Here is a 16,579-nt window from a genome sequence, read left to right as displayed (position 1 = left end):
TCTTGGCTATTGCACTCTGGTGGGAGGATTCAGATAGGTAATACAGACATATAATAAATGGCAATAAATGCTGTGAAGAGAAATGAAACATGGTAATGAGGTAATAGGGGTGCTATTTTAGGTAGGGTGGCCTAGGGAGGTGCCATTTAATCTGTTTTATGGACACTGGGTAAGAGTCATCACAGTCTACCAAACAGCTTCACTCAGAAATCGTTTTTTAAGTTCTGAGCCCTCCCAATCTCCTCTGCTTCATACATACTCACTGATGGATGTTGTTTATTCCCCATTATATGGATTGGTAAACTGGTATCCAGAAAGACTAACTGGCTCAAATACAAGACCTAACTAAATTGGGAGAAGAGCAACAGAAAGGAATATATCTTCCTGTTACTCTCATCCTCAGAAATTACTGACTTAAATGCAGTACTGACATTAAAACTTTGCTGGACTAGGTGTGAAGAGGGTTGAAGACTGTCTACCATCTCTAACATTTATTAACTGAGTAGTATAGGGCAAATGACATAACCTCTCTGGCATCAGTTTTCTCATCTCTAAAGTGGGAATAATCATAGCTGCCCTACTATATGTACTGGGCTGTTCAGAAGATCAAAAGGGAGAACAGAATTTTGTAAACAAAACACTAAATAAATGTAGGGTATAATTACCAACTGCTTGGGCACATTTAAAAGGACTAATTGCCAGTGTTCACCTGTTCATTACTGCAGCCCAAGAGTGAAATGTAACTATAATGTGAGAGCTTTCATGGCTACTAGGGGGCCTTGAGCTGACTTCTCGTTGCCACAACTGGAAGACTCCCTGAAAGCTTTGGGAAGTGTTATTTGTTTTCAGTTCCCATCTTTCCTTGGCAGTGGATAATATCTGTTGTATTTGACGACTTAAGACCAATAGGGAAAATCTGCCTTCATTACAAATTAAGACCAATAGGAAAAATCCTTCATTACAACTCCTTACCGGCCACCAAATGAGCCACTGGCTAAACCACATCAGAGAAACCGGCATCTTTATCTCCAAGGAATAAGTCCAGGATAGCCAAAATATGCCCAAGAGGAGCACTTTGGGAGGCTGAGAAGGTGAGGGAGTAGGCGGTGAGAAGCCTCCATACATGCACTCTTTTATTCAATAATATTCATGGTGCCAGTCACTGCTGTGAACACCAAGAATGACAGTGCTGTCCTCGGGAGCCTGTGGTCTCAAGTCAAGAGGCTTCCACTAGATAAGCCAATTTACCAAAGTAGGCAAAGAAATGCCAAGGCCTAGGTTTGAATAGTAGGACATGAGCTCTAAAGCAGAAAAGGACTGGGAGAGGTGGCTGACGCCTGCAATCCCAGCACATTAGGAGGCCAAGGCAGTAAGATCACTTGAGGCCAGGAGTTCAATACCAGCCTGGTCAACATAGTGAGAGCCTGTCTCTACACACATACAAAAAAAATTTTAATTAGCTGGCATAGTGGGATGAGCCTGTGGTCCAACTACTTAGGAGGCTGAGATGGAAGGATGCTTGAGTCTGGGAGGTCAAGGCTATAGTGAGCCATGGGCAATAGAGCAATAAAGACCCTGGGTGACAGACCAAGACCCTGTCTCAAAAAATAAATAAAGCAGAAGAGAATGGATTCAAATATGTGCCCTGTCATGTACCCGCCCCTAGAATATAAGCTGGGACAAGCTGTTGCACCTCTCTTACGTTTCCATTTCCTGATCTATAGGATGGAGGTAATAATAGTACCCACCTCCCACAGCTGGGCGAGGCTCAAACAAGTTCATATGTTTAAGGTGCACAGCATAAAGCCCAACACATCAAGTAATGGTTCCATAAATGCTGTAAGATGGATAGTACTACCTTGTAATTGGATCAAGTTTACTCCCCTAAGCTTCAGTTTCCTCATAAAATATGGAAAGTAATAACTAGTTTGTAGGATTATTGTGAGAATTATATATGAAGAAGAATATAAAGTCCTTGGCATAAAGGAATAGCCAATCACCAACCAGCCTCACTCCAGGCCCTTTTAAAAATGTTTTTTGTTTTTGGTTTGTGTGAGTACGTACTAGGTGTATATATTTATGAGGTATTTTGATACAGGCATCAAAAATCATGGAAAATATCACATGAGAAATTTTGATACAGGCATGCAACGTGTAATAATCACATCATGGAATATGAGGTCTCCATCCCCTCAAGCATTTATCCTTTGTGTTACAAACAATCCAATTATACTCTTTTAATTATTTTAACATGTACCATTAAATTATTATTGACTCTAGTCACCTTGTCATGTTATCAAATACTAGGTTTTATTCATTCTTTCTAACTATTCCAGGCCCTTTTTAAACAAGCAGGCTCCCAAGACCAAAAAAAAAAAAAAAAAAAAGGCCAATGCTGGGAGTAGAAAAGAAGTGGGAAAAGAAGAGAAGGAAGACAGCCATTTATATATGTACAAAAAGAAGTAATCCATTTATATTACAAAAAGAAGTAATCATGCTTTCAAAACAGTTTAGTCATTTCTAGGGGTATCTGCATTGTACCCAACATTGCACCCAACATTGCATTTTGAAAAGTTTCAAACTTGCCAAAAAGTTGAAGGAATTGTACAGCAAGTCCCATATCCAAGTACATTTTGGTATATTTGCCTTATCACATGTGTCCGTTTCTCTATCCAACTTTAATTGATCTTTCTTCTTCTTAAGTTGAAAGAGGTTTTAAGGCCTCATTAAATAAAAAGAGCCTTTACTTTCCCTCCTGACACAATTTTTCCAGAAGCCACAGGCATCCTGATTCTGTTGCCATTCCAAGCAGAGCCGGGTAAACTCTCAGAAGTCTTATCCTGCCACACAGTAAACCTTGAGGCCACACCCAGTTAAGGGACAAGGATGGAGTCTAGAACTTTCCTCAACAAGGCAATGTCTCTGTCTGACCCCAAGCTTCAGATAAATTGGTATCGAGGATGATTATAAACAGCCGCAAATGGACAGATGCACCATCTCAAAAGCTGGGTTTAGGAAAAGCTTCAGGCAGGCTCCACTGGCCAATAAGTCCTGTGACAACCCTGCACATCCTTGTCTTGTTAGATGCCACTCTGAGTCACTAAACCAGTGACTCATGCTCAGCAAGCGAGGCCATCTTGAGAGCTAAACTGAAGAGAATTTTCAAGAGCAACAAGTGAAACCCTGAATTGAAAGGGAATAAGGCTTTTTATTGTCCTAGCAAAACAAAAATGAAAGGGAAAAGAACACTGCTGTCATACTGTGAGTTAAACTTTCCCAGCTGCGAAATTTTACTCTGAGGAAAAACTGGGCACCAGCAAAGACAAACAAACCGGAAAAAAAGCTTTTACATTCCCTTGGAACTTTTGAGGCATTTTAATTCTTGATTAGATAGGTAAGCAGAGACTCAGAACATATGTCCCAAATTAGGCAGATCGAGTATCTTTCAATGGCTTGTCTAGAGCTTCTGCTAGCTTAATCATTCATTCCAAAAGAGTGGCTTCACCTGCAACACCACACTCCATCTTCCTGCATCCAGACAAGCCTCTGTCTGGCTTGCTCAGAGCACCCAAACGGCCAGAAAAGAGGCGAGATGGAAAAAGAAAATGTGCTTACTGCAGGGAGTGGACAGATATTTAGGAGTAGAGCTAATCACAGAAGAGGGCAGTGTGGCTTACACGGAGCACCTACTACATGCCAGGCTATTTTCTTGTCATCATGATCATCATCCATTTTTTGAGAACTTATTATTTGGCAAGCATTGTCTTTAATGCAAGGACTCACTGCAGAACGCCTGGGTTTGAATCCCAGCGCACTGGTTGTATAACTTTGGAAATATTACTTAACCTCTCTCTGCTTCAGTTTTTCTTATGTGTAAAATGAAAGTTGTAACAGAGTTATTGTAAGAATAAATAAAATCAAACACTTTTTTTTTTTTTTGAGACAGAGTCTTGCTTCTTGTCACCCAGGCTGGAGTGCAATGGTACGATCTCGGCTCACTGCAACCTCCACCTCCCTGGTTCAAGCGATTCTCCTGCCTCAGCCTCCGAAGTAACTGGGATTACAGGTGCACACCACCACAGAGCTAATTTTTTGTATTTTTAGTAAAGACGGGGTTTCGCCATGTTGGCCAGGCTGGTCTCCAACTCCTGACCTCAGGTGATCCTTCCGCCTTGGCCTCCCAAAGTGCTGGGATTACAGGCGTGAACCACCACACCTGGCCAAAATCACTCTTTAAGATGGTAGCTGGCACACAGTGTGATGAAAGCAATGCACATAATGTTAACTCTTGCCATTCCTGTTTTGTTAGATGACAAAAATGAGGCAGAGAGGCAAGAAGACTTGACAAAGGAGACACATAGCTAAACACAGCAGAGTCCAGAATCACCATGTCATTCATTTCTCACACAGTCCTGTGAGGGAAGTGGTAAAGAAAGGAGAATAGCTGCATCTGCAACACTACACTCGGTCTTCCTTTTATTGGTGAAAGTTTGGAAACCCAAAATGGCCTAGTAATTTACACATCCTAAGTTGGTGAGTAGCAGAGTTGAGATATAAAACCACATTTGCTGGCTGTAAAACCCTTGCTTATCCTACTAGGTCAGTGGTTCTCAACCTTTAGCATGTGTCAGAATTACTGCAGAGTTTATTAAAACAGATTTCCAGCCTCCAATCCCTCCCCATACTCCCACCCCTCAGTTTCTGCTTTGGTAGCTCTGAGACGTGGGGCAGAAGGGGGAGGGTGGTGTGGGGGGGGTGGCTAGAATTTGCATTTCTAACAAGGTCCTGAGTGATGTTGATGCTGCTGGTCTGGAGATAATGCTTGGAGAACCACAGCTCTCTACAGTCATGCACCTGTATACAGAACAGGTGGTAGAAGGGCCAGAGCCACAGATGCCAAGATTGTGGGTCACTGAGGTTTTCCCACTCTGACAAAGTGCTGATTACTTCTCAGAGTCTGGCTAACAAACCTTATATTTACACAACCCTTTCATTTTTATGATCTCATTTGATCTCTCTAATATCCTTAGGAACAGGCTAAGTAGGGATCATTACCTCCATCCAATGTGGCATGCTTTTAGGGACATATGGCTAGACAATGGCAGTGAGAGAAAAAAACACTGATCAATGTGACAGAAATTCTGTCCTCTCCTCCAAGTAACTTGTTCTGAAAAATACTATCTACTGATGGAGACTGACTCTAGTTGCAACCTGTGTCTTCCCAGAGAATACCACAGCTCAGGAAAGGGTTTAGAGGCGGGAATTTCTGATGGGAGGAACTCAAGGCCAGTTATCTACCATAATTTCAAGGGCTAGAGAAATCTACTGCTCATAAAATGCTTTTGTCATTTGCTCCCTTTTCTGTAACCTACAAACTTTGCTATTTGAGTAAAATATGGTTCTCTGGAAAGAATGGAAGCATTTAGAGGGTTAATTTCAACTCAGCACAGCTTATTCATATTCCCATTTAGAAATCCTGGCATGATTAAGTATGTTTTTAAAAGCTGTTTAGACATTAAACCAACAAACAATTCATATCCAGAATATTTAAAGAATTTCTAAAGTGGAGAAGAAAACAAAAAATCCACCAAGTTAAAGAAATGAGAAAGACATCAGTAGGCCTTTCACAAAGCTTCACACAAGAATGGCCAATGTTCATGTGAAAAGATACTAGGCTTCATTATTTGTCAAGAAAATTCAATATAAAACAACGTGGAATACCATTTCCCACCCATCAAATTAGCAAGCATTTGGAAGTCTGATCATATTCAGTAAGGAATCAGTTATATTAGCATGAACTGAATTAGCACAAATATACAAAGGTCAACTTGGCAATGTCTCTCAAAATCAAATATTTATATGTATACTTTGATGCAGTAATTGCCCTTTTAGGTATTTATGCTATACTTATAGTGACAAATGTTCAGAGTGTAAATTTCAGAGTCATTCTCTTTGGAAACATACATGAAGGAGTCTATCATTCCAGACATTTTTTGAATGTCTGCTATGTTCAGGACACAGTGTTAGGATGAAAAGATGCCAGGAGTCCCTAGATGTTCCTTCTCCCCTGCAGCCTCCTGATGAAAAAGAAGAAAGTGGCAGAAAGAAGGATGCTGCTGCAGAAGACCTTCTGGTTGACCCAGAAGGGTTAACACCCCAAAGAAGCCTTAGTTGTGGTTGCTTCCCAGAGGGCACTGAACTTTTAACCATATTTTGAATGTGATCATATAGTTGAAAATCTAGACTAATAGTAGTCTAGACTATTATGAAAATCTAGATGATTATTAGTCTATACTAACAATAGTATACTAATAGTAGCCTACAATTTTAGCCATATTAATATGGTTTTCTAATAATTTCTAGACTTTTCTAGGTTTTCTAGACTATTTTCTAAGAATAGATTTTCAACCATATTAATATTAGGTTTTGTTTTATTAATATTAATATATAATATTAAACCTATTAATATAAATAATCAGTCCTTTGTGAACCTCTATGTACCAGAAACATATTTAATCATCACAGTAACATGACATAGGAATTGTCATCCCCATTTTTCAGACAATATATACCTCTGTTTTTGAAAGACTAAGGACCTTGTCTAATATCACACAGCCTATTAATATGCCATTTATTAGTGGCAGATGCAAATCATAGCCTGTCTGACATCAAAGCATATGATTCTAGATGCCCAAAGTGATGTTGACATCACCATAAGAAATTCAGGTTAACTTTTAAAAATCAAATAAAATTGAGTATAGATTTCTTTTACTGCATAATATTTATTCACTACTTCTCCCTTCCATGAGTACAGCTATTGAAACATGTTTTTCTCATGTGTGGTGGGAGATGTCACAGAAAGGAGGTAGGCAGGCCTGAGTCTGCCACTCACGAGTCACATGACTTCCAGCGTATCACTTATTGTCTCTTGCTTCACCTTCTCTTATGTATAAAATGGGGGAGGCCAGGCACGGTGGCTCACGCCTATAATCCCAACACTTTGAGAGGCCAAGGCTGACAAATCATGAGGTAAAGAGATCGAGACCATCTTGCCCAACATGGTGAAACCTCATCTCTACTAAGAATACCAAAAACTAGCCAGGTGTGGTGGCGTGTGCCTGCAGTTTCAGTTACTTGGGAGGCTGAGGCAGGAGAATTGCTTTAACCTGAGAGGCAGAGATTGCAGTAAGCTGAGATTGCAGCACTACACACCAGCCTGACAACAGAGCAAGATTCTGTCTCAAAAAAAAAAAAAAAGGAAGTAAATAACATCTGCCCCCTCTTCCAGGGGTGTTGTCAAGATCTAAACAAAATCCTGTAGTTGAACTATTCTATAAGAGGTAAAGTATCAAGGCCAGGCATGGTGGCTCATGCCTGTAATCCCAGCGTATTGGGAGGCCAAGGCAGGCAGATCACAAGGTCAGGAGTTCAAGACCAGACTGGTCAACACAGTGAAACCCCCTCTCTACTAAAAAATATAAAAATTATCTGGGCATGGTGGCTTGTGCCTGTATTCCCAGCTACTTGGGAGACTGAGGTAGGAGAATTGCTTGAACTGAGACCTGGGAAGCAGAGGTTGCAGTGAGCCAAGATTGCACCACTGCACTCCAGCCTGGGCTATAGAGCAAGACTCCATTTCAAAAAAAAAAAAAAGAGGTAAAATATCATGTAACATTAGATATTATAATGGCTTTATCCCCAAGATTTACGGGGGGGAAGGGGACGATAAATAGCACAGGAAGGTAGTGAGGAGCCAAGATCCTATCTAAGAAAAAAGAGGTGTGAGATGGTGATGAGCTCTGGGAAGCTGTGAGTAAACTCTAGATCAGACACAGAGAAGCAGCAATGGTTGTAAATGCACTACAGATCTGGTTTTAAAATTATAAAACTAATTCAGGAACAGAAAACCAAACACTACTTGTTCTCACTTATAAGTCCAAGCTGAACAATGAGAACACATGGACACAGGGAAGGGAACAGCACACATTGGGGCCCGTGGTGGTGAGGGCAGGGGAGAGAGAGTATCAGTAAAAATAGCTAATTAATAACTAAGTGCTGGTTTGAGAGGTGCAGCAAACCACCATGGCACACCTTTACTTCTGAACATCCTGCGCATGTATCCCTGAACTTTAAATTAAATTAAAGATTTTAAAATTAAAATAAAAATTATAAAACTAGAACACTTATTCTAACCCAAGTTACTACATTGGCAATATTCATTTATTCCTTTTTTGTAAGCATTCACACAACATCTGGAATAACACTATACATGTAATTATCACTCAAGGAATACTTGTTGCAATCATCAATCGCATTCAAGCTCATGAAAAGAAGTGGTCAGCATTCAGCCCTATTAGGTTTCAGCAATAGTTCTGTTTGTTTGTTTGTTTGAGACAGAATCTCACTCTGTGGCCCCTGCTAGAGTGCAGTGGTGCATTCCAGACTCACTGCAGCCTCTTCCTCCTGGGTTCAAGCGATTCTCCTGCCTCAGCCTCCTGAGTAGCTCAGACTACAGGTGTACCCTATGCCACCACACCCAGTTAATTTTTGTTTTTTTTAGTAAAGATGGGGTTTCACCGTATTGACCAGGCTGGTCTCCAACTCCTGACCTTAAGTGATCTGCCCGCCTCAGCCTCCCAAAGTGCTGGGATTATAGGCATGAGCCACTGTGCCCTGCCTCAGCAATAGTTCTTGATGAGGTAGGAATTGAATTGGTGCACTGACTTAAAAAAAGTGGAAACACATACTTGGAAGCCAGCAAGATGACAAGGACAAGCTGCAGAGTCTTCCTAACTACCACCAATAGAAAAGCTTGTTTCTAATGCAATAAATAAGTATTTCAAAGATAATTATTGCTGGTCATTTTCAAATTTATTTTTATAATGCTTACTACGTGCTAACACTTTATAACTACTAACTCGTTTAATTCATTAATTAATTTCATCCTCAAAACACCCAGGGTGGGTGAGGGAGACTACATCGATGGCAGGGTCCTGGTGCAATCTGTCTCTGCCCTGCATCCGGTCGGCCATTTTAGAAATAAGGCATGTCAACCCCCCAGAAGAAGGATCCTCAAATGATGGGAACAGACAAAAAGGACAAGACAAGACACATTCATAAGCAGTATCTACACAGTACAAAGCCCTCCACTAAGCCCAGTGGGGAATGCAAAGATGAAATGGATGAGAATGTGGAATCCTACAGATGAACAGTGGCAACCGCTCTACAGGTGACGAAATGCTAAAGGAGGGGTTACAGGTTGCAGAAACCCCAGAGAAGATTTTAGGCAGGAGACTACATTTGTGCTAGTCTTGGCAGGTGGGTAGGAATCGGGCAGGCTGAGATGCGGACATGGACATTGCAGTCAGAAAAAAGCCGTGAGCCAGCAGATCATGTCACACTCCTGCTTAGCACACTTCAGTGTTTTCCCAGCTCACGTAGAATAAAATCCTCATATTCTGCCCGGACCTCGATCCCGGCCCTGCATCCCTCACTTACCCCTTGCTCAGCTCAGGCACTCTGGGAGCCTTTCCACTTGCTATCTATTACTCGGCTCCACGCTGGAGTAACTCCTAGTCAGGTCTCCGCTGACTTGCAATGCCTGGGAGAGGCCTCCCCAGTCTGCCTGCCACGGAAGCTCGGGCCCCCTGCTGTTTTTCCTCTCGCAGCGGTCTATTTGATTCCGTCCAACCACCCATAGCAATGTGTACCGGGCTTTCTCTGTTTTGCGTGTGTAATGTCTGTCTTCCTCTCTAGTAGTTCCACGAGCCGGTCGAGACAAATTGTGGAATGAATGAATGGAGTCAGTGATTGGCTGTGAGTTAAGGCCCTGGCGAGGACAGGACGGAGTGTGCTGAAAAATAGTTTATCGTCCCGAGAGCTTCGGAGATCGCCGCAGGCAGGTAGAAAGGAGGCGGGGACAGGGAGCCTCGGGGTCGGATTCACTCCCCCAACGGGCACTGACTGCACTGCAGGCGCCAGGCCAGGGGCTCGGGGCCGGGGGCATGCAAACCTGAGTAAGGCTGTGTGGCCTCGCCACCCCGGCTTCTCTGTGTCCAGAGCCAAAGCAACGAGCAGGGGCTGGGGGAAAGGAGACTGCCGAGACCAGCCCCTGCGCTTCCCCAGCGGTCCCCGTGCCCGCGGCCGAGGGTCGAGTCGGGGGTCGCCCAGTCATCCAGGCTCCCGGGCCCGGGAACGCGACCGGAGAGACCACCGAGAGCCGCGCGGCCGCCGCGGCGCCCCAGCCTGCGGGTAACAGGTCCCAGCTGGCCGCGCCCACACTCACCCTGCGCCGCCTGGCGAGCCGATCGCGGCCTCCACAGCCTCCGGGTCGCCTTCCACGGCCGTCGCGAAGAAAACAGCTTCCGGCTCTTTTGGCCTCCCTTCTCAGTGGCGCCCATCGGTGCCCCGCGCCCTCCCCCGCCGCCGTCGCCCGAGCCGAGCGCCACCGCTCGCCGCCGCCGCCGCGCGTCTGCCAGGTGCAGGGCCGCCGCCGGGAGACGCGCGCCGGGGGCGGAGCTCGAGGCGGGGGCCGTGGCTGGCGCCGACTGGGGAGGCAGCCCGGCCCGGCCCACTCGGCGGCGCCTGGCGCCCGGGGCGTGCGGGTGAGCGCTAGCCCGTGCCCCTCACTCGGGAGGCACCGTTGGCAGCCTTAATTAACACAGGAGTCCCGGGGGGCCGCGCACCCACTGGATCTCCCTATTACAAACCATACACTCCACGCTCCGAGAGGGTAAGGTATCTACCCAGAATCACACAGCGCTAAAGAAATTCCAGAGCCCTGGGCTCTGACGGTGTTTGCTCACACAGTGCTACCGCCTCAGAATGAAACAACATCATGTTAGAAAGTGGTTTTAATACTGACAGATATTCCTGTTTTCCTAATACAACAGATTGCGAATCACCCATGATTTTTTTGAGAACCTGTTTTATGTCCAGCCACTTTTACTCACATGTCATAAAACCTCATTGCAACCCCATAGTGTGGGAGGCGTTTCCCGTTTTCAAGATGAGGAAATTGAAATGTCAGCACTGAGGCTCTCCCACCCCATCCCCATGCCATCACTGGTCTCTGTGGAGATTTTGCTTGGAACTGGGAGAAACTGAGAGTAAGATTAAAACCAACGCCCTTGAACATGGCCTGGCTGCAATAATAATAGCTAATATTCATAGAATGCTTTTTATATGCCGGATTTTACATACATCATCTTGTTTAACTCTCCAGCAAAACTCGTGGGGAAGAAACGGCCTCCAAGCTCAACAGATGGGGAAACTGAGCATCAGAGAATACAGATTAGGTATGTAAACCCTCAATAAAGGTTTTAAGTTAGAGCAAAGTATGAAATTGCCATTTTTGTAGGCCCAAACAATATCAGACAAAAGCTTCTTTAGGTGACCAAAATTAAAAACACCAGTGGAGACCGGGCACGGTGGCTCACGCCTATAATCCCAGAACTTTGGGAGGCCGAGGAGGTGGGATCGCTTGAGCCTGCCTGCGTAACAAAGCGAAACCCCGTTTCTACCGAAAAGGTGTATGTATGTGTGTGTATATATATATAAATTGTCCAGGTGAAGTGGCACATCCCTGTAGTTCCAGCTACGCAGGAGACTGAGGTGGGAGGATCACCTATGCCCAGCGAGGTAGAGGCTGCAGTGAGCCGGGATGGCGCCACTGCACTCCAGCCTGGGTGACAGAGTCAGACTGTAAAAAAAAAAAAAAAAAAAATCACCAGTGGAGACCAGTGAAAATCGAATGCCTGCAGATGTGATATGCTGAGAAAGACACATCATCTATGGAGCATTCTGGCCAAAAACTGCACAGCATGAAGCTAATCATGGGGAAACCCAAAATGAGGAATATACTATTAAAAGGGGCAAAGAAGTGCTGTATTCTTCAAAAGTATCAATGTCATAAAATAAGAAAAGCTATGGAGATGTTCTGGATTAAAGATGACTGGACTGGGCGCGGTGGCTCACGCCTGTAATCCCAGCACTTTGAAAGGTCGAGGGGGCAGATCACCTGATATCAGGAGTTCGAGACCAGCCTGGTCAACATGGCAAAACCCCGTCTCTATTAAAAAATGCAAAAATTAGCTGGCGCAGTGGCAGGCACCTGTAATCCCAGTCTTTCAGGAGGCTGAGGCAGGAGAATCGCTTGAACCAGGAAGAGGAGGCTGCAGTGAGCTGATATTGCGCCATTGAACTCCAGCCTGCTAGAAGGAGCAAGACTCGTCTCAAAAAAAGAAAAAAAAAAAAGTGACCGAAGAGACATTGCAGTAATGCAATGCCTGACTCTAGACTGGACCCGGTTTTATAGTTTTTTTGTTTTTGTTTTTTAAGGCTCTAAAGCACATTACTGAGTTAATCTTACCAAAAAAATTAAATATAGGTAGCAGATTAGAAAAAAATGTTTATCAATAAAAAACGTGCTGACGTAGATAACTACACTGTGATTATGTAAGAAAATGTCCCTATTTTTTCAAAAAAATACACAGTGAGGCCCCACACAGTGGTTTGGCATGTAATCCCAGCACTTTGGGAGGCTAAGGTGGGCAGGTGGCTTGAGATCAGGAGTTCAAAACCAGCCCGGGCAATGTAATGAAATCTTGTCTCTATTTTTTTAAATTGAAAACTATTTAAAAAATTAAAAAAGAAAATACACATGAAGGTATTTAGGAATAAAGACCCATGATCCATTTAACGTGCCTTCAAGTGATTGAAGGGGGAAAACAGTGTGTGTGTGTGTGTGTGTGTGTGTGTGTGTGTGTATAATAAAATGGAAGGAATCACTCTACCCAAATTTGAAGGCTTCTATAAAGGTACAGTGTCAAAAACAGTGCAGTGTTGACAGAAGGATAGACACATGCCTCAATGGAACAGAATAAAGACCCAGAAATATAATAGACCCACATAAAGATGTCCAACTAATTTTTGACAAAAGATCAAAAGCAATTCAGTGGAAGAAACATACGTTTTCAACAGATGATGCTGGAGTAATTGGATATCCATAGGCAAAAAAAAAAGGAGGCGGGGGGAACAAAAGGTCCACGACCCAAACTTTATACCTTATACAAAAATCAAATCAAAATGGATTCCAGACTTAAATGTAAAACTATAGAACTTTTAGAAAGGAATAGGAGAAAATTTTCTACTACCTAGAGCTATACAAAGAGTTCTTTGGCTTGTTACCAAAAGCACAATAAGAGGAAAAATTGAAAAGTTAGAACTTATCAAAATTATTTTTGCTCTGTGAAAGACCCTGTAAAGAAGATGAAAAAGACATACTACCAACTGGGCAAAATACGAGAAATCACATACCCAATAAAGAAGTATTTAAAATATGTAAAGAATTCTCAAAACCCAGCTTTAAAAAAACAAACAAACCGGTGGGTACAGTGGCTCACGCCTGTAATCCCAATACTTTGGGAGGCCAAAGTGGGTGGATCACCTGAAGTCAGGAGGTCAAGACGAGCCTGACCAACATGGTGGAATCCCATCTCTACTAAAAATACAAAGTTAGCCGGGCATGGTGGCGCATGCCTGTAGTCCCAGTTACTTCGGAGGCTGAAGCAGGAGAATTGCTTGAACCTGGGAGGTAGAGGTTGCACTGAGCCAGGCTTGTGCCCTCACGCTCCAACCTGGGCAATATAGTGAGACTCTGTCTCAAGAAAAAAAAATTAAAATGTGCAAAAGATATGAACACATATTTCTCTGAAGCAGATATATAGATAACAAATAAGCATATGAAAAGAAATCTAACATTGTTAGCCGTTAGGGAAATACAAATTACAACCACAATGAGATATCACTACACACCTAACAGAATCAGGATACAGCAGAGAAACTGAATCACTCCTACATCACTGGCAGGAAGGTAAACTGGTACAGCCACCCTGGAAGAGTTTAGCAGTTTCTTATAAAACTAAACACATAACTACCATACGGTCCAGCAGTTGCACTCTTGGGTACTTATCCCAGAAAAAAATGAAAACACACATAAACCTACAAAAAGAATGTTCACAGTAGCTTTATTTGGTAACAGCCCAAAACTGGAAAGAACCCAGGTATCTTTTAATGGGTCAATGGCTAAACAACCTGTGGTACATGCATACCATGGAATACTAGTGAGCAATAAAAAGTAACAAACTACTGACACATGTAACACTCTCAGTGAACCTCCAATGAATTAGAGTAAGTGAAAAAAGCCAATCTCAAAAGGTTACATACTTTCATTTATATAACATTTTGAAAATGGCAAAATCATACAAATGGAGGACAAAACAGTAGTTGTCAGGGAGGAGCAGGGTGGACGTGGCTATAGAAGGGATTCTGTGGTGATGAAACCATTCTGTATCTTTACTGTATTAATGTCAACATATTAGTTATTATATTGGATTATAATTCTGCACAATATTTCTATTAGGAGAAAATGGGTAAAAGGGCACATGGGATCTCTCTATATTATCCCTTACAACTACATATCAATCTACAATTATCTTGAAACAAAACATTTAAATTTTTTTAGGTTGCATATCAGCAATTTTGTATAGTTCAATTAAATATTTAAAATTCAGCTGAGTCACAATTCAACCTAGGCTCATGATTTCATGACTACATTGAACTTCCTCACTCCCTCTTGCTCACTCAGTGAGGCCAAAGACCATCTGCTAAGTCTCAGGGTAGAGGCATGGAGGAGTCAAAGAGGTTACAGTAGCATGAAGGCCCAGGTCTGTTGGGAAGAGCTAAATTATTCTCCCAGTTCAGAGCGAAGCCCTTAGTGGTCGAGATAAGTAACACTCTATAATAAATTTTAGACGCACTGTCTCATGCCTATAATCCCAGCACTTTGGGAGGCCAAGGTGGAAGGATTGCTTGAGCCCAGGAGTTCAAGACCAGCCTGGGCAATATAGTGAGCCCTTGTCTCTACAAAAAAAAAAGAAGAAAAGAAAAATCAAAAAAATTAGCCCAGGGCAGTGGCATGCTTTTGTGTTCCCAGCTACTTGGGAGGATTGCTTAAGCCTGGGAGGTTGAGGCTACAGGGAGCCATGATCATGGCACTGCTCTTCAGCCGGGGAGTTTTTGAGACAGAGCAAGACGCTGCCTCAAAAAACAACAACATAAGACAGAGAAACAGAGAGAGAGGAAAAAAACTGGAAAAACCCCATTTTATTCTTTCTGTAATTCAGAAGAATAGGAAGCTGGCCCAGTGTGGTGGCTTACACCTGTAATCCCAGCACTTTGGGAGACCAAGGCCGGCAGATTGTCTGAGGTCAGGAATTTGAGACTAGCCTGGCCAGCATGGCAAAACCCATCTCTACTAAAAAAAAAAAAAAAACTTAGCGGGCCATGGTGGTCAGCATCTGTAGTCCCGGCTACTCGGGTAGCTGAGACATGAGAATCACTTAATCCTGGGAGGGGGAGGTTGCAGTGAACCCAGATTGTGCCACTGCACTCCAGCTTGGGTGACAGAGCAAGATTCCGTCTCAAAAACAAAAGAAGAAGAAGAAAAACAACAGAAAGCTGTAAATATGAAATGAAGAAGAAAACTGGGAAGAAGGCAGAAATTGAGAGATGTCCTCTCTCTTTAGCAGCAATAAGCTGCTTTCTTCCACAGCAGCTCTCACTCTCCCTGGCATTCGACTGAAGAAACTCGCCTTTAGAAAAAGTGATCTTGGCTGGGTGCAGTGGCTCGCCTGTAATCCCAACACTTTGGGAGGCCAGCTCACTTGAGGTCAGGCAGCTCACTTGAGGTCAGGAATTTGAGATCAGCCTGGCCAACATGGTGAAAACCCCTCTCTACTAACAATAAAAAAATTAGCCAGGCATGGTGGTACACGCCTGTAATCCCAGCTACTCAGGAGGCTGAGGCAGGAGAATTGCTTGAAGGCAGAGGTTGCAGTGAGTTAAGATCAAGCCACTGCACTCCAGCCTGGGCAACAGAGGAAGACCCTGTCTCAAAAAAAAAAAAAAGAAAAAAGAAAAAGTGATCTAATTAGCAAAGTGACTCTCACTGACTGGTTTTGAAACAGTGCTAAGTGTTAATAGCCCCATTGGGAGTGGCTTAGAGACTCACCTTTTATTCCACTGTCCTGGCACATCCAGTGGATTGAAACAGCTCCTTGGAGAGGCTCCTTTGCTTACTGCTTAGACTTCACCGGTCAGACAAAGATGCAAGGGACATTCTTTGACTTGCCCTTTTAGTCCAAACATCACATGATTTTACGGCACTCTTCCAACCGGAGCTGAAGAAAGACCAGAAGTCTCTGACTCCCACAGTCACTGTTTGCTCCAGGCAGATCCAGTGGCGGCTTTGCCACAGTCCCTGGAGTCCATGGGAAAAGAATGTGATCTGAGAGAAGATCTTCCACCAAGTGGAAACACCCAAGTGCCTGAGGCACATTCATGAGCATGAGGAACACAGAATTTCTTTTCAAATGTCAAAAATGCAAACGAAGTAAGCCTACTTATTTGTACATCTGGCTCACTGGGCGTGGAGAAAAACAAAAAGGGGAAAAAAGTCCTGAATTCCATGCATGTCATTGTGTTTACAAAGCTAGGTCAAGAAATATGAATATGACAG

General features: G+C 43.3%; 1 protein-coding gene across 8 annotated transcripts in view; it reads right to left on the bottom strand.

The window, feature by feature from the left end:
* Positions 1-16,171, bottom strand: part of DNAJC6 (DnaJ heat shock protein family (Hsp40) member C6) — a 178,458-nt gene extending 162,287 nt beyond the window's left edge. For 5 of the 8 annotated variants that reach the window (XM_035251750.3, XM_078332140.1, XM_009001412.5 and 2 more), the window contains exon 1: positions 10,286-10,473. Coding sequence is in view for 2 of the 8 variants with exons in the window: in XM_009001412.5 (XP_008999660.3) it covers positions 10,286-10,400 (115 nt within the window). In the remaining 6 variants the exon portion in view is untranslated. Of the gene's footprint in view, positions 1-9,498; positions 10,474-16,072 lie in introns of those variants that run through there. The other 3 variants (XM_054236379.2, XM_035251754.3, XM_078332139.1) reach the window with 3 other exon arrangements.
* Between the last annotated feature and the right edge of the window lie 408 nt (positions 16,172-16,579).

Source organism: Callithrix jacchus, chromosome 7 (genome assembly GCF_049354715.1).
Source record: "Callithrix jacchus isolate 240 chromosome 7, calJac240_pri, whole genome shotgun sequence".
NCBI lineage: Eukaryota > Metazoa > Chordata > Mammalia > Primates > Cebidae > Callithrix > Callithrix jacchus.
This window is presented reverse-complemented; position numbering and strand designations above follow the sequence as displayed.